The sequence below is a fragment of the Wyeomyia smithii genome, chromosome 2 (genome assembly GCF_029784165.1).
Source record: "Wyeomyia smithii strain HCP4-BCI-WySm-NY-G18 chromosome 2, ASM2978416v1, whole genome shotgun sequence".
In the NCBI taxonomy this organism is placed as follows: Eukaryota; Metazoa; Arthropoda; class Insecta; order Diptera; family Culicidae; genus Wyeomyia; species Wyeomyia smithii.
In genome coordinates this window covers 126,204,231-126,228,275 of record NC_073695.1, presented here as the reverse complement: position 1 = coordinate 126,228,275, position 24,045 = coordinate 126,204,231, and the positions used below count along the sequence as shown (strand labels likewise).

The 24,045-nt window shown below is 38.7% G+C and overlaps 1 protein-coding gene across 2 annotated transcripts in view; it reads left to right on the top strand.

Annotated features, from left to right (window-relative positions):
- The window catches only part of LOC129719466 (GTP-binding protein 1), an 81,955-nt gene that overhangs the window by 37,445 nt on the left and 20,465 nt on the right, over positions 1–24,045 (top strand). For both annotated transcript variants that reach the window (XM_055670806.1, XM_055670805.1), the window contains exons 2-5: positions 14,129–14,454; positions 18,753–19,276; positions 19,349–19,732; positions 19,795–20,037. In XM_055670806.1, coding sequence (XP_055526781.1) covers positions 14,166–14,454; positions 18,753–19,276; positions 19,349–19,732; positions 19,795–20,037 — 1,440 coding nt within the window. In that variant the 5' untranslated portion in view covers positions 14,129–14,165. The remainder of the gene's footprint in view (positions 1–14,128; positions 14,455–18,752; positions 19,277–19,348; positions 19,733–19,794; positions 20,038–24,045) is intronic.

Here is a 24,045-nt window from a genome sequence, read left to right as displayed (position 1 = left end):
AGTATCGCGTGTACATCCCTGCCAAGGACGTGGAGATCGACGGTGTGATTACCGAAGGGAATCTCACAGTCGATGACATTTTTCGTTATGGGGCTGGCTGTTTCAAGAACCCCTTAATGAAAAATGTAAAAATACTGGATGTCAAGCAACTGCATTCAGTATCCATCGTAGAAGGGAAGAAGAAATTCTCCCCTTCGGATTCCTTTCGGATAACCTTTGCTGGATCTGCTCTGCCGAACTACGTCCTTTTAAACAGGGTTCGTCTGCCTGTACGCCTGTTCGTACCGCGGGTCATGCATTGCCAAAACTGCAAGCAGTTAGGTCATACAGCCACCTACTGCTGCAACAAGGCACGCTGCAGCAAGTGCGGAGGAAATCATGCTGAGACCGCTTGCAGTGAGGATACTGAAAAGTGTCTTTACTGCGAGGGAACTCGGCATGACCTTTCGGCATGTCCCGCGTACAAACAGCGCGAGGAGAAAATAAAGCGTTCCCTCAAGGAACGATCAAAGCGCTCTTTTGCAGAAATGCTAAAGAGAGCTGAGCCACCTTCGACAGGAAACATCTTTTCCTTTTTGCCAACCGATGAGGGTACATCTGACGATCCCGTCGAAGGGTGTTCTTATGCCATGCCAGAAGGATCTAGGAAGAGGAGAATAGTAAACTCTCCTAATCTTTCTCGCAAAGGTCGTAAGATAACCCCTAGCGGAATGACCAATAAGCCTACGCAAAAAGGAAGCGGTGAAGAAAAACCGAAGCAAGTACCTCCCTGTTTTAATTTCAAATCTAACCAGGAGTACCCACCGCTTCCTGGGGCACCAAAAACCCCTCGTGCACCCATTTCTCGATCAGAGGATAAAAAAGAAACAGGGTTTATAAATTTCTCTGATATTGTGGACTGGATATTCAAAACATTCAACATAACAGATCCCCTTAAAAACATTCTTCTTGTCCTTCTCCCTACAGTGAAAACATTTTTGAAACAACTGGCAGCAACTTGGCCCCTCATTTCAGCTATCATATCTTTCGATGACTAATACGGCGAAAGAGGTTAGGAATTTTATCACTGTATTACAGTGGAATTGCAGAAGTATCATCCCCAAACTCGATTTATTTTCTCATTTGATAAACACTTATAATTGTGACGCTTTTGCGCTTTGTGAAACTTTTCTAAATTCAAATAATCAACCCAATTTCCACGATTTTAACATAATCCGTCGAGACCGAGACTCACATGGTGGAGGGGTACTTTTAGGGATCAGAAAGTGCTACTCCTTTTTTAGAATCAACCTCCCTCGGATCTCGAATATTGAAGTCGTTGCCATTCAAACAAATATGAATGGAAAAGACCTTTGCATTGCTTCGATTTATATTCCTCCATCCGTGCGGATTGAACAGAGGCAACTTCCTGACATAGCAGAATTGTTTCCCGCACCTTTTTTGATTTTGGGAGATTTTAACTCCCACTGTTTGCAATGGGGATCGCAATACGACGACGCCCGATCTTCTTTAATTTGTAACTTGATCGACGACTTCAATATGACACTTTTGAATACTGGGGAAGCGACACGTGTACCTAATCCTCCAGCACGTGAAAGCGTGCTTGACCTATCCCTTTGCTCGACATCACTAGCGTTAGATTGCCAGTGGAAAGTAATCAATGATCCTCACGGTAGTGATCATCTCCCAATCGTTATTTCAATTGCTAATGGTTCTACTCCCGCGAATCCAATCAATATGTCATACGACCTCACACGTAACATTGATTGGAAGCGTTATGAGACTATCATAGCGGAAAATCTCGAATCTCACGAGGAACTTCCTCCGGAGGAAGAATACGCGTTCCTTTCTGGCTTGATCATCGACGCCGCGACTCAAGCTCAGACCAAACCGATACCCGGGATAACAATTAGACGGCGTCCTCCTACCAAGTGGTGGGACAAAGAGTGCTCTGAACTGTACGCGCAAAGGTCCTCGGCATATAAAGACTACCGAAAGTATGGCTCGGTTAAGCTGCTTCGAAGGTACGAGGTACTGGACAGGCAGATGAAGAGCTTAATGAAAGCGAAAAAACGCGGATACTGGCGGCGGTTTGTAAACGCGTTATCGAGGGAAACAGCGATGAGCACTCTTTGGGATACCGCCAGGCGCATGCGGAATCGTAACGCTTCGAATGAGTCCGAGGAGTATTCAGATCGCTGGATACTCGATTTCGCCAGAAAGGTCTGTCCGGACTCTGTCCCCGAACAGAAGACCTTTCGCGACGCGTTTTTAGTAGCTACGGAAGAGCCTCCATTTTCGATGTTGGCATTTTCAATGGCTCTCCTCTCGTGCAACAATAAAGCTCCAGGGTTGGATAGAATTAAATTCAACTTGTTGAAGAATCTACCCGATTCTGCAAAAAGACGCTTGTTGAACTTGTTCAACAAGTTTCTTGAGCTAAACATTGTTCCGCACGACTGGAGGGAGATAAAAGTCATTGCTATTCAAAAACCCGGAAAACCTGCCTCTGATCACAATTCTTATAGGCCGATTGCTATGCTCTCTTGCATCCGGAAATTAATGGAGAAAATGATCCTCTTACGGTTAGACAAATGGGTCGAAACAAATGGTTTACTTTCAGATACTCAATTTGGCTTTCGCCGGGGCAAAGGGACGAACGATTGCCTAGCGTTGCTTTCTACTAAAATTCAACTCGCCTTTGCTCGAAAAGAGCAAATGGCTTCTGCATTCTTGGACATTAAGGGGGCATTTGACTCTGTCTCTGTAGAAGTTTTAACCGAGAAACTTCATTCGCAGGGACTTTCACCAAATTTGAATAATTTTTTGCTCAATTTGTTGTCAGAAAAGCATATGTATTTCTCACATGGTGATTCGACAACTTCCCGAATTAGTTACATGGGTCTTCCCCAGGGCTCATGTTTAAGCCCTCTCTTATATAATGTTTACGTTAATGACATCGATGAATGTCTTGCCAATTCATGCACGCTACGGCAACTTGCAGACGATAGCGTTGTATCCATTACTGGTAGCGAGGCTAGCGATCTGCAAGGACCATTGCAAGATACCTTAGACAATTTGTCTGAATGGGCTCTCAAGCTGGGTATCGAATTCTCTCCGGAGAAAACTGAGCTGGTCGTTTTTTCTAGGAAGCATAACCCAGCTCAGCTGCAGCTCCTACTAACGGGTAAAACGATCACTCAGGTTTTAGTCGCTAAATATCTCGGGGTCTGGTTCGACTCTAAATGCACCTGGGCTTGTCATATTAGGTATCTGACACAAAAATGCCAACAGAGGATTAATTTTCTTCGTACAATTACTGGAACTTGGTGGGGTGCTCACCCAAGAGACCTTCTAAGGTTATACCAAACAACGATACTGTCAGTTCTTGAATACGGTTGTTTCTGCTTTCGCTCTGCTGCGAAAACACACATTATAAAACTAGAAAGAATACAATATCGTTGTTTGCGTATTGCCTTAGGTTGCATGCAGTCGACCCATACGATGAGTCTTGAAGTGCTAGCGGGTATACTTCCGTTGAAACATCGTTTTTGGAATCTCTCTTACCGGTTACTTATTCGATGTACGATCATGAACCCATTAGTAATTGAAAATTTCGAGAGGTTGGTCGACCTTCAATCTCAATCCAGATTTATGACTTTATATTTTGACTATATGGCTCAAAATATTAATCCTTCTTCATACGATTCCTCCAATGTCGCACTTTTAAATACTTCTAATAATGCTATATTCTTCGACACCACCATGAAACAAGACATTTCTGGTATCCCGGATCAATTACGACCGCAAGAGATCCCTAAGATTTTTTCCGATAAGTTCAAACATGTTAGTTGTGATAAAAGGTTTTTCACTGACGGATCTAATCTAAATGAGTCCACTGGCTTCGGTGTTTTCCACGAAAATTTTACCGCCTCCTACAAACTCGATGCTCCTGCTTCCGTGTACACCGCAGAACTTGCTGCTATTAAGTACTCCCTTGGGATCATCGAAACCCTACCCATAGACCACTACTTCATCTTCACAGACAGTCTCAGTGCCATTGAGGCTCTGCGATCGATGAAGACTGTGAAGCACACCCCGTATTTCCTGGGGAAAATACGTCGGTTTTTAAGTGCTTTAACAGATAAAAATTACCGGGTTACCTTAGCGTGGGTACCTTCTCATTGTTTCATTCCGGGCAATGAAAAGGCTGACTCTTTAGCTAAGGTGGGTGCTATTGATGGCGATATTTATAGTAGACCAGTTGCTTATGATGAATTTTATAGTATTTTGCGTCAGAGAACACTCAATAGTTAGCAATTATCATGGGATACAGTTGAACTGGGACGGTGGCTACATTCCATTTCTCCTAAGGTATCGACGAAAGCATGGTTCAAGGGGTTGGATGTAAGTCGGGACTTCATTCGAGTGATGTCAAGACTTATGTCCAATCACTACACGTTAAACACGCATCTCTTTCGTATAGGACTTGTGGACAGTAATCACTGCGTTTGTGGCGATGGCTACCACGACATCGAGCACGTTGTTTGGTCGTGTGCCGAATACTCTGATGTTAGGTCCAAGCTAATAGATTCCCTTCGGGCCCGAGGAAGACAAGCAAATGTACCCGTTAGAGACATTTTGGGAAGTGGTGATCTCCAGTATATGTCAGAGCTATACTGTTTTTTGAAAAATGCGGATATTAAACTCTAAAATAAACGTTTTTTTGTATCTTATCAGATTACTCATCCTTCTTTCACTGAATGACTGGTGTACCTTGTGCTGGAGACACAAAAACTCGAAACCTGATTGGATACAGTGCTGTACCTGTTTCGAGATCACGATAATTCGGTGCAATGTGAAATGCAGTGTAATACATGTGCGAAAATTTATTCACTAGTAATTAGAAATTAGTTTATATTTATCTTAGAATAGTTATAGTTAATAATTACTTAATAATACAAACAAACTCAAGCTCCCAACCCAACAACCCCCAACCAGAAATCTGTAGCGATGACTCCCTCTAACAAGTTTGTTTTTACCCTGTAAAAAATAAAATGTATTTTAAAACACTGCTCCGTCAAGCTAACGCAAATGAGCTAGAAAATAAACAACTTTGAAACTAAAAAACTAATCAGGCCACGACGTGTAAATGGTAAACTAATCCCAAGTTGCTATATACGTGGTTCCCTGTGTAACTTCACTAGCTCAGATCCATCACGGGAAGCAACTACGAAATGTGCGGCCGTCAAGCTCAAGCTCAATAATCAGGCCACGAAGTGTACAATTAAATGAATATTTCAATTGCCTCGTGGAAAAGATAGAAGGAGAAACCGCACAATGGTTGTCAATAGTCGTATATGGTTGTTGTGCAACTTTTAGCTTAGATAACACTTGAAAGTTCTATTAATTTAACAGTATGGATGCAAATAATGTTGCAATTGGTTTAAAAGCTTTATTATATTATATATAAAAGATATTCAAAAAAAACAAACAGAATTAGTGATAACAACTGTTATGAAAAAACTATTATTTAATGTTTAGTTTTCTTCGTTTGGAAAGTATTTTTTTGTTTTTTTTTTATCCCTCCGAATTTTTTGCTCTCGAGTTCTAATCTTCGTATTCATCACTTGCAGCTTTGCTTTAACCAGCATATTTATGTATTTACTATCTGACCCGGCAAACTTCGTCCCGCCTATTTTTATGTTTAATTCAATAATTTTCAACATTCCAAATTCATTGATTTTTTTGCGTTTTGTTTATATCGTTTGAAATCATTGGTTTTTCGGAATGACAACATCCTCGACTTTTGCCTTTAGTACATCACCTCTATTCCGAAAAAACTCATATTCAGTTTTTTCGTGATTTTCCAGAAACTGAAAGTGATCATCTTAGAATTCAAGATGGTGTCCAGGGTCAATGCTTGGCTTCTATACATTATTTCGATTACGGAAATATTCATATGCAGTAGTATTCGGCTGTTTCCCAGAAGTTGCCATCTTACAATTCAAAATGGTGTCTGAGGTCAATTTTTAGCTCCATGCATCATTCTGGTTAAGGAAACACCCATATTTGGTTGTTTTTGGGTCATTTTCGGCAGTTTTCCAGTCACCAAAAGTACCCATATTGGGTGGTATTTGGTCATATCTCGCTGTTTCTCAGAAACCGGAAGTCGGCATCTTGGATTTCAAAATGGTATTCAGAGACAATTTCTGGCCTCTGAGCGTCATTCTAGTTAAAGAAACATCCATATTAGGTGGTATTTGGTCATTTTCGTCTCTTTTCCAATCACTGGAAGTCGCCATCTTACAATTGAAATGTTGTCTGAGGTCGATTTGTGGCTTCAGTGCATCATAACAATCGCGGAAATACCCATATTTGGTCATTTGCCGCTGTTTTTCAGAAACCGGAAGTCGCCATCTTGGATTTCAAACTGGCATTTGGAGACGATTTCTGGCTTCTAAGCGTCATTCTGGTTAAAAAAACACCCATATTTGGTGGTATTTGGTCATTTTCGGCGGTTTTCCAGTCACCGGAAGTCGCCATTTTACAACTCAAAATATTGTCGGAGGTCGAAAAACGTACAAACCGTGGAACACCACCCATGGATTGCCTCATACTTAGGCGAATTATTATAAAATATTCGGCCGAGTCCACTTCACAATAAAATGTACATTTTTTTCAGTGTACCCATTAGGGTAATATTATTGTCAAAAGTTACTCTTATTCGCATGTCGTGTAGAACAAAATCAGAAGTGGCGCACCTAGCGGTCGAAAAGGTGACTAACGCTTCTGTCATTTTCAATTTGTCTTCATAATTTCACGTAAGTGAACTATATTGGTATTTAAGATATTTGGAAAAACTCATATTGGGTGGTATTTGGTCATTTTCTGCTGTTTTCAGAAACCGAAAGTCGCCATCTTAGAATTTCAAATGCTATCTGTGGTCGATTTTAGCTCCTGTGTATTATTCTAGATCCGGCTATTATTATATTGGGTGGAAATCGGCCATTTTCGGCTGTTTTCCAGAAACCGGAAGTTGCCATCTTACAATCCAAAATGTTGTCTGAGGTCGATTATGGAACATATTTGTTACCACTAAAAACATTCACCTGCCAATATGGTTCCATTTAGTTGATTAGTTCGCGAGATGTGCAGAAATTTGTGAAGAAACATGTACTTCCAGAAGAGGGAGGGGCGTCAAACCATTATGGACATATTTGTTACCTCTAGAAACATTCACATACCAAACTTGGTTGTATTTTCTTGATTGGTTCTTGAGCTGTGCGAAATTTGTATTTCATTTTCATGGGATCCCTCTCTTAAAGAAGGGGGAGTCGGGTTTCAAACCATTATGTACATATTTGTTACCACTAAAAACATTTACCTGCCAAATTTTGTTCCATTTGGTTGATTAGTTCTCGTGATGTGCACAAATTTGTGTTTCATCCAACTATTATCGACATATTAGTTAACCCTTAAAACATCCACATGCCAAATTCGGTTTCATTTGCTTGGTTTGTTCTTGAGTTGTGCAGAAATTTATGTTTCATTTGTCCCTTCCAGAAGAGGGAAGGGTCTCAAACTATCATAGGAACCTTTATCGGCACCAAAAACCCCTACATACAAATTTTCACGTCGATCGGTTTGGTAGTTTTCGCGCCTATATGGATCAGACAGACAGACAGACTTGACTGCATTTTTATATGTAAAGATTACAACATCAAACCTAAAGAGTGAATATACATTTATTGGATTGAAGCGTTCATGTAAATCTATTTTTACAAATAAAAAAATTGAATGAGAAAGGCTGGGTCTGACCGCTAGGTGGATTAATTTAGGTTTTTTAGTGTAACAACGCAAACACTCCTGTTCTGACTACAAGTTACCTTTGCTTTTAGTCCTCCACTCACCTCCTCTCGCCTGGTATGCAGAAAGTCACAAGAAAATCAAAGCTAACTGTGTCTTAACTAATATTCGGCACACGTGTTAAATAAGCACATGGCTATAGGTTCTGATGCAGGTGTATCGACAAAAACCGCCAAAAACGTAATAAAGGGCGTAAGGCAGTTTTAAAATGTTAAAAAGACATAGTATCAAAGATATCAAGCATGTAAATGAAATCTAAAAATACTCAAACCACTGTCAGTTGATTATGAACGTTACTTTATAGTTACATGTCCAATAAGTTTTGTAATGTCATGGCATTGCCATCAAAATTAGGTTGTCAAGTTATGGGATAAGGCGGTACCTGTTGTAATTCATTGAGGATAGACTATGAAAAAGTCAAGAACATGATGGGGATTATAAACCTTTTGCTCAAGAAAATAAACAGTTTGGATTTTTTAAAGTGTGTAGTGTAAGTGTATTTATAAAAATTGAAGAAAACCGGGTGTAACTCGGCAAAGCTATTCTATGCAAAACAGCAAATCGAGTTTCAAGTAAAGTTTATGGCGCGTGACAAGCCGCACTTGAAATCCATCCAACTTTCTTTCTCAAAGCTATTACAAAATTTACAAAACTGTTCTCAAGAATAAATAAAGATAGAGCAATATGATTTTTTTTAATATTTTTAAAAATAGGAAAGACATTTAACCTACACAAGGCATACTGTACATATTGTACCCCAAATTAATTTTTTAAGTATACTACGACGTTCAAGATGTACGGAGAAAGGGATAATTTATTTGCTGATACGTGAAAATTTTAGCTGTTACAAAAAAATTTAGAGCATAAGATATAGCCATTCCCGACGACGGGTGACATTTAAACTTTGATTCAAGTTCAATAATTATACTAGAAAATTTTTACGATGAAATTATTCAGTAAGGTTAGAGAACAGATTGATCTTCAATATGCAATAGAGTCTGTGTTAATTGTGTATATAGTTGATGAGTAATAAGAGTTTGAAGTACATTTTTGAGGTAAAAACTGATTTCTCTCCGCCGGGATCAGGTTAAGCTATTGGTTATTATTTTTAAACATTATGTACTATTTTGATGTAAGATATTTTTGTAAACGACATGAAATTTTCAAAGTTTCAAAAATTTAACATAGGTTTATCTACTATCCTGCAAATACGCTAATGTAAGCCAACTTTTTTTTTATTTTTTATCAAGTAGACAAAGGTGGTGGTGATGGGATGAGGATTGTTATGTTGTTACGCAACACTAGAAAAGGTTTCTGTGATGGAACGCAGATGACAGATATTTCATGCGCGTCATTTATCATGTGTGAAGTTATATCGGGGTATTAGAGAGGGATTTGAACTACCCATCAATGACAGTACTTCGTTATTCCAAGCTTTGCTATTGTTAATAACAAATTGCAGAGTCAAACTTTTGCATGTGTGAATATATTTTTGAGCAATCCAGTATTTTTTCATGAGCAATGGTTTTTGTAAATTGATTTTTTTTCAATCACATTAATTTCTAATTATTTTGTAAGCTTAGTTTGAATATAACATATGTAACATCAAACAATTTAGAAAATCAACTACTATTCAAGTTATGAAATTAAAAAAAAATAAATCGTTAGGAAACAGTTTTTCGAAAATAATCAAAGAATGGAGAAAAAGTCTTTAGATATTGGAGAAAACAGCTGTGCAGATTCGTTTCCGATCATCCACGGGTTTTCATGATCTACTGAACGAAGGATTTATCGCAATTTAGATAATCAATTAAGTTTTAAACCAACGCTGGCCATCTGCATCGAATTGTCGATAGTATCATAGTTACATCTTGAACTTCAACTCGATATTTCAAAAAAATAATTCATCATGTTAGATTAAATACCAACTTTTAATAGTCCAACATGCATTTGAAGCCAACTAGTTCTGAATATATTCATATTGGGTGGTATTCGGTCATTTTCAGCAGATTTTCTAGCATCAATCTGACACCGGAAATACCCATATTGGGATGTATTTAGTTATTTTGGTTGTTTTACAGAAAATAAAAATGGTCGTCTTTAAATTCAAAATGGTGTCCAAGGGCAAAGTTTGGTTTCTATGCATCATCTCGATTACGGAAATATCCATATTGAGCATTATTCGGTCATTTTCTACTGTTTCCTAGAAGTTGCAATTTAGCAATTTAAAATGGTGCCTGAGGTAAATTGTTAGCTACATGCATCATTCTGGTTCCAGAGATACTTATATTGTTTATTTTAGGCTGTTTTTCCCAAACCGGTAGCCGCCATTTTGGATTTCAAAATGGTATTTAAGATGATTTCTGGCATCTGATCGTCATTCTGGTTGAAAAAAACCCATTTTGGATGTTATTCGATCATTTTCGGCTGTTTCCCAGAAACCGGAATTCGCCAACCTAGAATCCAAAATGGGGTCTGTGGTCGCTTTCAGCTGCTGTGTATCATTCTATCCGGAGATACTCATGTTAGACGGAAATCAGCCAATTTTATCTTCTGTCCATCTTTCTGGTTCCGGAGACACTCATATTTAATGGGAATCGTCCATTTCAGACCGTTTTCCAGAAACCGGAAGTTGCCATCTTACAATTCAAAATGTTGTCTGAAGTCGATGTGTGGCTCCAGTGCATCATTACGGTTCCGGAAATACCCATATTGGGTGTTATTTGTTCGTTTGCCACTGTTTTTTCCGAAACCGGAAGTCGCCATTTTGGAATAATGACATTTGAAGATAATTCCGATCGATTTTAACTCCTGAGTATCAATCTAGATCCGGATATTATTATATTGGGTGGAAATCAGCCATTTTGGTTGTTTTCCAGAAACCGGAAGTTGCCATCTTACAATCGAAAATGTTGCCTGAGGTCGATTATGGAATAAATTTGTTACCTCTAAAAACATTCACCTGCCAAATTTGGTTCCATTTAGTTGGTTAGCAGAAATTTGTGTTTCATTTGTATGGAACCCCTCCCTTCTAGAAAAGGGAGGGGTGTCGAACCATTATGGACATATTTGAAACCCCTTAAAACATCCACATGCGAAATTCGGTTTCAATTGCTTGGTTTGTTCTTGAGTTGTGCAGAAATTTATGTTTCATTTGTATGGGACCCCTCCCTTCCAGAAGAAGGAGGGGTTTCAAACTATCATAGGAACCTTTATCGGCACCAAAAACCCCTACATACAAATTTTCATGTCGATCGGTTTGGTAGTTTTCGAGCCTATATGGATCAGACAGACAGACCGGACTGCATTTTTATATGTATAGATTACAACATCAATATTTTGGAACCTTAAGAGTGAATATACATTTATTGGATTGAAGCGTTCATCTAAACTTATTGAAACAAATAAAAGTTTGAATGAGAAAGGCTGGGTCTGACCGCTAGGTGGATTAATTTAGGTTTTTCATGACATAGATACTTTACAGAACTAGTTTAACCTTATATTTTATATACATCATAAATAAATGATTCGTCATCTTTTGAAAACAGCTTCTTTTGTATCTTATTTTCTGAAATCGGAACAAAAGAGTAATACTTTTGTGTGGCAGCTATTATTATAGATTTTTTGAAAATATTGCTCCATTCTGTTACTCCTTGTTCATATTCTTTATATGATACCCAACTAAATGACATTTTTGATGAATTTTTATAATTTTTCTGATTAGAGCAATCATACAATTCTTTTGCGCTTGTAATGGGATGTTCATGTTCTTTAGCTAAACGTTATATTTTGTTTTAAACTTGCAAAGACTTGCAAAGTTTTTTCTATTTTTATATTGTGAGGCAGCTCCATCAGACATAAATATCGCGTTTTTCAACTGTTTTGTTGTTTTCAAAAAACTCATAAATTTGGCAATGAACACCTGAACCGCAACAGTATCATGGTGGAGTACTTCCGATATTATGATGAAGCTGATATTCTTAAGTGTTCCAGATTCTGAATAGTAAACAACGAAGGGATGAATGGTGGCTTGACTATTATTCCAATAACTACACGAATCATAAATTGATAAAGACGTATTAAAACTAGCTTGACTGTTCAATATTTTTAATTTTGCAATAACGTTTTCGTTTAATTTGCGTAAGCTTGATGAGCATCGATGATCAGGAAAGGGTTTACAGCATTTGGGCTTGGTGTATTCCATTTTCACTTTATTCATCTTCACAAAATGCAAACTGTTACTAACACATCTGGAGTAGTGCAATCGTATTTATATACGAAAACAGATATCATAGGTAACCCAGTAGTTATTGGTTGCGTACTTTACAAACAGTTATTTCTAGTAAACAAGTAGATAGTGTTGCACGACAAACATATTTTTTTATAAATCATTCGGCAAGGGGGAACGTGTAGGTAGCCTAAGGTTTAGCGCTTGAGTTATTTATCCAATCGTTTTGTTGTCAAAGACTGAATTGTATATTTTTGATCAAGCATTCCAATGAACGTATGGTTTTTGCTGGAGAACCATGGACAAATTAAGAAAAACGTGTATTTTCCGAAATATTAATATTTTTTCGAGCTTAAATTCAAAATAACTCGAAAATCGATGCCTTTAGAATGTTTACCACCAAGAGCTTTTTGATTCAAAATGACTCTCTGCATCTTTTAAAATCATCAGAATAAAAATATTTTGAAAAATGTTTAAAATAGAATTTTTATAAAAAAATTAATCTACCATAAAAAAAATATTTTTCATTTCTCCATCCTGGCCTTTTTTTTTGAAAGTTGCGTATTAACATCAAGTTTCTTTAAAAAAAAACCATTTATTTTCTTAATTGAAATTCAATGTTTATTTTTAATTTTTTTTGGTCAAAAAAATTTTTTCTTGTACAGTGTATATTTTTTTTTATGGTGCATTTTTAATTCCCTCCAACTCATTATCAGACAGTTTATCTATACAACCAACGGGTTCTGGGCTACAATGCTTCGAATAAAACCTATGCCAAACGGCATACGCCCTTTTAGAATGTAACTCATGGGTGTGAAAAATCTCTCCATCTGTGAAAAATGCTCAGTTTGCTAAACCAAATACGTGTGCAAAGTTTTATTCAAATAAAAAATGGTCGATATTCGACCATAGGTCATTTGGCGCGATCTTGCTCTGTAGCAATAAACTTAACTAAGAGATAGCCCTAATAAATAATAAAACCTAGAGAAACGAACGAATCTATACAGAGATGATTTCTGCTATGTGGTCAATCATTGTGCAGATGTTGTTGCTCCTGTCGGGTGAAATATACAGCTTACAGATGCACCAGTTATTTGCTAAAACATTTCTCATTGGTATCCGGTTTCTAATTTTACGGTTTTTCACTCTGCCAGACTAATAAAAAAGCAGAGTGACTATATGAAGGCAAGGAAGGTATGTGGTAAGGAGCATGATGATGGAACCACGTTGAAGTCTTTTGACAATCAAATGTACTGATTCTACTGGTATTGAAAAAATCTGTTTATTAAAGTGAACTCTGTAACCTTGCGGTGTTACGGAGCTCCTCTAATTAGGCAGCTCAACAAATTTTACATCAGGTTTTACGGTGATATACTCGAAATGTTAGAAAACGCGGATGATAAACTTTGCATATAAAGTTTAACTTCAAAACTGGGATCTCAATCAATCAATGAACTGTTACAATGTAGCAATTGAGGATTGCAACGATTATAATTGGTAATAATTTTATTTAACATAGCTTCTAATGTTTCAACACCTGTAAGCCTATGTAAATCGAGTGTACCAAACCAAGAAGGACGCTTCAAAATCATTTTAATTTTTTTTTCTGAATCCTTTGAAATGTTTTCTTTTTTGTTGAACAACAACTTGACCAGATCGGTACAGCACAACTAAAGCGTTGCTGGTCTAAAAATTTATTTGTAACTAAAAGTTTAATTTTTTAACAAAGTTCAGAAGTTAGTTTATTCTAGCAGTCTAAGCTGCTAGTTATCAAAATCACGTTAATTTCCACCTTTTTTTAATTTTTCCCAAACCAAAACAATTATTAGTTCCGGTCCAGTCCGGTCGAAAAAAAACTGATGGCTTCGGACCGGATTCTCCGGACCCTACCCGGTACTATGTCGGAGTTATTTTGCGAAATTGTTAAACCATGTTGAAAAATTGTTTTAGTACCGACAAAAAAAGAGATATGAATATAATTTTTATTAAGTAATATTAAACTCAAATCTTATATGTTGTATATTTGTACAGAACTTGCTAGGCGGAAAGTACTGTTCGTGCAGACCACATGGGGGATGTACGCAATAAAAGCGTAAGATGCGGAACGAAATCCTCGAGTACTGCAGTCAAACCAAGCATTGAAACTTCAACATCTTCAGGAGTAGTGAAAATTAATCAGGATGATGTATTAAAATACCGATCTATCGATAAATCGAAGGTGAACTTTTCTAGCTTACGCGGAAAAAATGTTTTAGTAAATCCGACCGAGGAGCAGACTGAAGCGTTGATAAATGATCTAAAACAAAGGATTGCAAATAATCGTTGTGAGACGATTTACGAAATCGGTGTTGGAGAAGGTAAGTTTTTGATGTGCTTGGTCCTTTTCGTATTCAGTTTTCGTTATCGGACGGTAACGGTTTTTTTTCCTTCATCATAGAGACAGTTTTTGGACTGGTTCGTCTCTTTACAGTCAGGGTTGAAGTAAACCGATAGGCTGTCGGACTATTTCGGCAGTGATTTCCTTCGTAGATTGTTCATTAGACTGATTGTTCAGTACCCTGTCTGGGGCCTGGGATAATGATAGAGAACTGTCGAAAACTCTGTATGCCCTGTTAGTACAATAAATCATTTTTGCTTCCAAAGTCATACCGAATACACGTTTATTACATTGGGTACGAGGATGTTGAATTAAAATGGCAGCAAGTGCGATAAATTTTCCGAAATTTGAAGGCGAGGAGGAAGATTGGAAACAGTTTAAGGAACAATTAGAAGAATGGTTCAAGTCTGCTAATGTGAAGGCAACTAAAAAAGTGTCGATCCTAGTCAACTGTCTCAGCGCGAGAACGTACAAACTATTGCGAGATTTGTATACACGCATTGTTCCCGCAAAGTAAGCCTACGAGCAGCTATGTCAACTGTTGGCATCTCATTTAACACCTACGACAGTGGTTTACCGAGAAAGGAGAACATTTTTTGCGGCAAAACGGGGTAAATATGCAACTGAAAAAGTTAACACTCATGGGTGGCAAGAATCAAACGCTTAACTGTAAGTTTGGTGAGCATTTGGAACATAACTTAGCAACAGTTGCGGCAAACGAGGCCATCTGGCAGCAGTCTGCCGAATGAAGAGGAAGCCTTATGTGGGCAACCAAGAAGAAAATACACAAGAAGAATCTGGTTGCGACGACTGCATCGAAGCTGAGCAGAATTACATTAGTGAGCCTATTCTATAACGGGCAAAAATTAAGTGTGCTGGGATGTATTTAACCGGTAGTGGCTTACTCTGGGGGTCCCCCATTATTGGGGAGAAATTTTTAGCGAGTGTTTAATTTACAATTATTGACTATTAAACAAATTCGTTTTAACCCAGATGATCAGTTGGAACAAGTGTTAACGAAATTTGAGCACCTTTTCTCGAATAAGTTGGGAAAATGCAGTGTGCACAGTTAGATTCGGAGCTGCTAGAGAACACGAAACAGGTTTTTTGCAAACCAAGGCTAGTGCCATTGAGCCTGCAGTCCATGGTGAACAAAGAAATCGAATTGATGGAGATTAACGGTGTTATAAGTAGATGCGACTCAGAGTGGGCTACTCCGATCGTCCCTGTTCTAAAGTATGATGGAAAACGGATTCGACTGCGCGGTGTCTATAAAGTGATATAATATAAAGTTTCAAAGGACGTGCGTCATCCATTGCCCCGAGTGGAAGAGGTAATGAGTAAACTGGTTGGTTCTAAATGTTTTTCTAAACTAGATTTGAGTAGAGCATATAATCAATTTGAGTTGAGTGAAAAATCTAAAAAGTTGTACGCACTTTCCAGTGGAGTGTTCTTGATGAACCGACTGCCGGCTACAGGAATAGTGCAAAGAGAGCTAGAAAAGTTGTTGTCTACAGTTTCGGGTGTGGTAATCTTTCTAGACGATGTATTAGTTGCACGTAAACATTTGGAGAGGTTGGTGCAAGTTTTAAAAAATATTAGAAGATGCCGGACTGACGTTATGTAGAAAAAAATGTAGTTTCATGAAGCATTGGGTAAGATACCTTGGTTTCGAGATTTCAGGTGATGGTATTACTAAAACAAGAGGCCGAATAAAAACTATATCAGAAGCGAAACCACCAGCTAACGTGTCTGAAGTGCGTGCCTTTGCCGGACTCGTGCACTACTACAGTAGGTGAAAGGTTTAGCTAACCTAATGTCACCCCTGCTAAGAAAAAATCAAAAACTCGAGTGGGGTATAGAGTGCCAAGAAGCATTCAAGAAGGTCAAAAACGAAATTTTGACCCAGACAAGGATATGGTGTTGATTTGTGACACGTCAAAAGACGGAATATCAGCGGTGTTAGCACACAAAATTGACAATGTCGATCGCCCTGTGGCATTTGCCTCTAGAGTATTGAGTGGTTCAGAGAAAGCATACAGTGTATTACACAAAATTACACAAAGAAGGTCTGGCTATAATGTACGGTTTAAATAAGTACTACCAATATTTAACAGGAAACAAATTCACTATCAAAACCGATCACAATCCATTGGTATCCATTTTGAGCCCGCAGAAAGGTATACCGGTTATGGCTGCTGGACGCATCCAGCGATGGGCTAATTTTCCCTCCGGTTTCAATAACAATCTGGAATATGTTAAGGCCGGAGATAACATTTCAGATCATCCGTCAAGAGCACCCATAGAATCGTGGGAACTGTGGAAAAAAGATGCTTCGTATCTGAATTTTGTGGATAAAATAACGTCTCGGGCAAAACTCATTCAATGGAAAGTCCTTGATAAACCATTTTTTTTTCTGTATGGACTTCCTCACTGCGACCAGAATCGTAGATCTATTGTAAGATATTCCCGGGGTTCTATTATTAGCAATACCGCTATTGAGAAGTGGCATGCTTATTATTATTGCTTATCAGTGCTCGTGTGTAATATGATACTCTTCCTTTTACCCGCTTACTGTTCTACTATACCGAAGCTCGTTTCTCTTGCCAAGTACTACCAATTATAATTCCCTGGAGAAGTTTCGTAGTGCGGCCTTCTGGCCAGTATTATTAATAAGAGGGACTCATGTATTGTCAAGAGAAAGTCACGCAAAAGTGTTATAGATTTCAACGTAAAGGAAGGGTAAGTGGTGGAGAGCCTGAGAATGAATTTGCTTGACAAAGCAGACGCTGTAACCTTGCGGCTACGCAGCTTCCCTAATAAACCATCTACGCGGTTTGCCTGATAAACCATGGTCCAGAGTACATCTAGACTTCGCAGGGCCGGTAGAGGGCACTTGGTTTTTGATTATAATTGACGCTCTGACAAAATGGCCTGACAAATTTTCATACTATGACCATTACAGCTGATTTTACTATTGAGAAGCTTTTGGAATGCATGTCCATTCGGTTTGATCGACGAAGTAGTCAGTGACAATGGATGGCACTGAATTTACAGCCGAAAAATTTCGGCGATTGTGACAGCCAACGGAATCGAGCATACACTCACAGCGCCGGGTCATCCAGCAACAAACGGTGCTGCGGATAATTTTGTAAAAACCTTCAAAACATCATTAAAGAAATCCCTCCGAAGCAGAAACGGTCGAGCTCTAACAGAAATTATCTCCAACATTTTGATGGGCTACCGTAAATCAAAACATTGCTCGTCAGAAATGGCTCCTGCGATCGCAATGTTCAACAGAGACATAAAATCCAGAATGGATCTGGTAAACCCCATGAACAAAACGTGCACAACATCAGACCGCATCAAATTGAATATTGAACGAAGTCCAAAAAACCAGATAAAGCAATATACGGGAGTTAGACAAGCAGTGTTCAACAGAGGAGAATCAGTGTTTGTTAGAGATTACTCTAATCTGAACAAAGCTGCCTGGACGAAAGCAGTGGTACTGCACAGTGGGTCTATGAGACTACATAGTAAAGCTTGACGTTTTTGGTAGATCAAGCGTTACACTGATCAAATGGTGAAGGATAACTCAGTAGTAAGAGAGACCTGCGAGCAACTTCGACGTGAACCGAAAGTAAAAGACACTTTCACGAAGGTGCCACCGCAATGTGACGTGGGTCAGGGATTGGCGACGACTGAAGAAGTATCCTACTAAAATATTTTAAGCAATCACTCACAAGTTTTGGCAGATTCGAATAACAGGAACGGACAGCTTGTTGCAGTAGAAGAAGAGTTATTAGGGTTCGAGGGAGGTGGTTGGGTGATAAAACCCGAGAACAGTCGAACAAGGAATCGCATACAAATCTTTGATACTGGCTTGTTAGGAAGACCCTTGAAAAAACGCAAACAAGATCCCAGGTATAAAAGTAAATTAAACGCAATATGTAGTTCCTTCACAGAGCTCAGCTTATGAACCATTAGAAGAAATGTTTAAACAGAGGGTCAAGACAATTATCATGAACAGGTTTGGATAATCAATGAGCCTGTTGTGAGGGTGTTCAGTACCCTGTCTGGGGCCTGGGATAATGATAGAGAACTGTCAAAAATTCCGTATACCCTATTAGTACAAAAATCATTCCTGCTTCCGAAGTCATACCGAATACACGTTTATTAGACTGATGAACCGATACCGATCGGGAGCCCGTCATTCTTCCTGAAGCCGTTGAAAATGACTATGCATACATTTGAATAAATAGCTTTTCGTTATTTCAGATGGTAGCGAGAGTGGGTTGGAACCAGAGGAGTTCGAATCGTCTGTAGCTTCATTGACTGCATTTGCAGAAATATTAAATGCTAAATGTGTTGAATTACAAAGAAGAAAAGGTGAACGTGGTACAACCGGATTGTACTTGGTGCGTTCCAAAGTCGATGATAATGATTTTACTGAAATTCGTGTGGCGGTTGTAGGAAATGTCGATGCAGGCAAATCCACTCTTCTAGGAGTGTTGACACATGGTGAGCTGGATAATGGACGCGGTTTTGCCAGACAACGGTTATTTCGACACAAACACGAAATTGAAAGCGGTCGAACAAGCTCTGTTGGAAACGACATTCTTGGATTTGACAGTGTTGGTAATGTGGTTAACAAACCAGACCATGGTACTTTGGATTGGGTAAAAATTTGCGAAAAATCTGCAAAGGTAATAACGTTTATTGATTTAGCTGGGCACGAACGCTACCTCAAAACTACTGTGTTTGGGATGACAGGACACGCACCAGATTTTGGTATGCTGATGGTAAATAAAAATTAAAGTAATTTTATTCTATTAAAGATTGTTTAATAATAGTTATGTTTATTCTTTTTCCAGATCGGAGCTAATTCAGGCATAGTCGGTATGACTAAAGAACATTTAGGTTTGGCTTTAGCACTTTCAGTGCCAGTGTTTGTAGTTGTAACAAAAATTGACATGTGCCCGCCAAATGTGCTGCAAGAAAATTTGAAAATGCTATATAAAATTTTAAAATCACAAGGATGCCGTAAGGTACCAGTCATGGTAAAGACTACCGACGACGTTGTACTCAGCGCTACGAATTTTGTTTCTGAACGATTATGTCCGATATTTCAAGTATCCAATGTCACTGGTGAAAACTTGAACCTGTTGAATATGTTCCTTAATCTATTAACGGTACAAACTACTGGAAGCGACAGTCTGCTTACCGAATTTCAAATTGACGATACGTATGCAGTGCCGGTACTATAGTTATTTTTATTTAATATATCTAAGCTATCTTTTTAACAACCATATTTTTGTAGGGAGTTGGTACCGTTGTATCCGGTATAACTCTACAGGGTGTCGTGCATCTTAATGACGTTCTTCTGTTAGGACCTAATCCGCTGGGGGATTTCCAACCAATCACAATAAAAAGTATTCACCGAAAGCGAATGATTGTTCGTGAAGTTCGTAGTGGTCAAACTGCAAGCTTCGCCCTCAAAAAGATCAAACGATCCCAAATACGAAAAGGAATGGTTCTGGTCAGCCCTGAGTTGAATCCACAGGTATTAGTAATTGTTTCTTTCTTTTTTTTTTTTTCTATGTTTATTATATTCTCCTGCGAAAGCCTGAAATACTCCCCTATGAAATCATGCCATCATCATCATCATTGAAGGGTTAATATATCAACGTATCTTTGAACGAGATAGCATATCACCGCTACTTTTTATATAACTTTTATCTGACAGCTGACAGCGGGAGTCAGAACATGATTCAATTGTCATTCACTGTTACTTGATATAAGGATGTCAATGGCTCGCTGAAAACCGTAAAGCTAAAAACACGAAAGAATTTAAAATATATAACTACAGCGGTTTCGAGTTCTTGATTGAGTCACTAGCCACTATATATATACGATCTCAGGTTATGATGGACTGATTTATTTTCTGATTCAAAATAATCAACCGCAAAGGTCGTTAATGCGCATTCTGTCATTTTTCATTCTGTGCTATTCAGTGGCGTAGCGTGACCGGGTGACACCCGGGGCGGAAAATGGGAGTACCATCCCTTTCCCCCTGGGTGTCATCCCTTTCCCCCTAGGTGTCATCCCCACCGGGTTGCAGTGACATAATTTTGTTATCTAAAATTTTGAGAGTTAGCACGTTCGTTTTCAACTGCACTAAATCTACCCATTTATGAAAAATTGGTTGAGATTATACCTAGTCTTAAAAGAAAGTTTTTATAATTTCCGTGGGTTTCACCGTGACCTCCACCTAATTGATAGTTAATCTCACGATATCACCCTTTTAAAAGTGACACATATGAAAATTTTCCTTATAAGTGCCCCCACCGCCCCTATCATGCTACACCAGTGGTGCTATTGCATCGATAAGCGGCGCGAACAGAATAAACAGTACCATGTTTGTCGATATAATTGCATATTATTTATTTGCGTTCTCAACCCTGGGAAGATAATCTTATTCTGGGGGCCTAATTGATGCATGAATTTTTAATCAACAAGTTTTTGTTTAAAATTTGATGATAAAAGATCATTACGATGTTAACACATCTGTTACCAATGTAACAAAGAAACAACTTTTCCGAAATTTTAAATTGTGTCGTCGTACCGCGATTACAATTTTCCTGAAAGAACGAATGTGTTACTAATTTTTTGTTACATCACATGTACTCACGTTTGTACGTTTCCAATTTCTTAACGCAAATTCAATCAGGATACTTTAACCCTTTATAAGGCAGTGGCAACTATATTGCCACCAACAACTTGCGTTTTTTTCTGCTTCATAATTACGAGCTATGATCAGTGATCAGAAATAAACACATTTGACATTTTTTTAGCTTCGGCCCGTTAAAGGGTTAAGTATTACAATATCTTTTACGACTGTAATTAGCAATCAGGTTTAATTTTAAAATGAATTTTATATCTGCTTACATATGAACAAACAAATGTATGAATTGAATCCTGCGTATAGAAATCTTTGACTAACCTATAGATATGATCATACTTAGTTTAACCACAGACAAACAGACGAGCCTCTTCGAAGAAAAATCCTGACAAATCTTCGTCCTTTTTCGAAATGTTACACTCATGCGCCACCACGCGAGCTTGTTGCCTACTAACATACTAACATACTACTAACAAACCGTGTTTGTCTTTGCTAATGGGTCCCCAGCGGCATTACTGACGGTTTTTGTCTTTGATAATGAATGTGCACGCTTGCTTATAGCGACACCAGTGGCATTATTGCCTACTAAGCAAAACTTCAAAATAATCGTCGATGAAATCGTCTGTTTGTCTGTGGTTTAACTATAAATTCAACATTTTAACATGTGGTAAGTTTTAAGCACTGTATAGAAATTAGATTTTAACTTGGGCACTAATAGTAATTAATTTTTACTACCTTGCAATTTAATAAATCTTACACGCTGCGGAAGTTTCTTCTGACGGTTATCGGTTTCTTCTCTCCTCCGTTATCGCTGGCCAAGTGACGGAGCTGTCAGTCCATTTGCTACAGCAGCTAGCTTGCCGTAGTTGGCGGCGATTAAGCGCATTCCATTTGCATCTACGTCCAGTACTGCAATCTTGGTAGCAGGTCGCTCGCATACTCCGGCACTAGTCTGAATGATTGCCGAACGAACTTGGCGAACGAACGGGTATGTGCCTCAAAGGTCGACTGTTTCCACTTCTGTAAGATAGCTACGGAACATTTCTTCCATAGGTACCCGTTGTGGCTTAACTTTCGCCAAGATCCCGCTTAATCAAAAACCATAAACGGATGATAATCCATGTGGTTTAACGATTTCCTATTTAGTCGTGACTATATCTCGAACTAGTTGTTAAGCACGTTTTATGGTTGATGGTTATGCGGGATTTTCATCACCGATTTCCACCCACGAAATTCGTCCCTCGATCAATAAAAATTTCTAACGGACTTTCGGGCAAAACAATTCCGTAGTGCAAGGATACATGAGCTTGTATTCAGTGTAACAGTCAATTCGATGTGTATTGCCCGTGTAGCCGAACATGTCACAATAATGCCCCATCGCTTCTCATGATGACGACTTACAACGACGAAAAGGGGTCAAAAAAATCGACACCCTCATATGAGAATGGTCGAGCAAAAGCAGCTAGTCTTGATTCAGGCAAAGAAGCCATTATCGGGGAAACAGCACGTTGTAATTTACAATCCTACCATTCCTCGATGAACACGTACACTAACAATGTGAACTCGGAACATGGAAACAGTTAAAAATTTCGTTCACACAGGTCTCGTGACATTGGTGATGGCAGTCCATAGGCGTAGCCAGAGGGGGGCAGGGGGGGGCGTTGCCCACCTCCCTCCCCCTTAATGTTGACATTGGTGCAGAATTTTGTTTTCAATATTTTAATAGCACAAAACGACGTCTTTAGCCCATAGAAACATCTGTGTAAGATAACAGCCAGATCAAAAATAATTGATTGAAATGCTTGCGCTATGTTGCGTGGAATTGCACAGGTTTTTCAGTTGATCTACCGAGGATATTGCAGCGGCAAAAGTACCGGGCAAATCCGCCTGCATCAACTAACTTGGAGTATTGGAACCGAGCTGTGACAATTCCTTACCTTGATTCTCTTGTAACCTCACTGGAAACACGGTTCGATGAAGATAGTGACCTGCCTACGCGTTGTCCTTGCTGCATCCCGCTAACGTAATACGTATGTCGTTGGAAGAGTTCAAGCGCAAAACCGAAAATTTCGTAATTTTTTATGAAGTTGACAATTTTGTTGGAGAGGTGGAAGTTTTGTGTTAACATTGTAGCAGTATGAGAGCAGATCGTAAGAACTTAAAAGAGTTGGATCTTATAGATCTGCTAGCTAAAGCCCGTTCTTTCTTCCCTGCGACTGAGAAAGCAGTTAAAATTTCACTTGCTCTACCATGGAAACATGCACGATTGAACGCTCGTTCAGCACATTACGTCGGGTGAAAACATGGATAAGGTCAACAATATTTGAACAGCGGTTGAGAGCTCTCTGCTTGCTGAGTGTTCATCGGCAGATGGTCATCAACAATCGTGAAAAGACACATGAACCGCTTCCGGAACGTTTGACGTTTGATACCCGAAGATTTTAATGAGAATCTTGACTGTGTCTTCAATCTTCACATCCTTGGGAACCTTTGAAAAGGTCCTGGTAGCGGTTAAACAACAACGTCCGAACGTAACTTTGTTTTCTTCGTCGAAGACAAACTCGATGATGTTCGAAGAGAGGGACTCCAAAATCTGCTCCGGGGTTTGATACTGACGCTGCTGATGCTGGACCGCTATCCGCTGTAAAATTTGGGCCATCTTGTGAATCATATCTTGAATTCCTGGTTGCGGCTTGGACAAAGAATAATCAAATTTTCCACTCTGATGTCAAGGACAACTTTTCACTGGTTACCTTTATGTAACAATCACTAAAGACTAGTACTATTATTTACTAGTACTAGTATTTATTTCTATTTTTCAAAACACGCTTAAGTCGCTTTTTACGCGGGGGATACGTGCCGCGTAAAAAAACGCGTAAATTCCAGAAT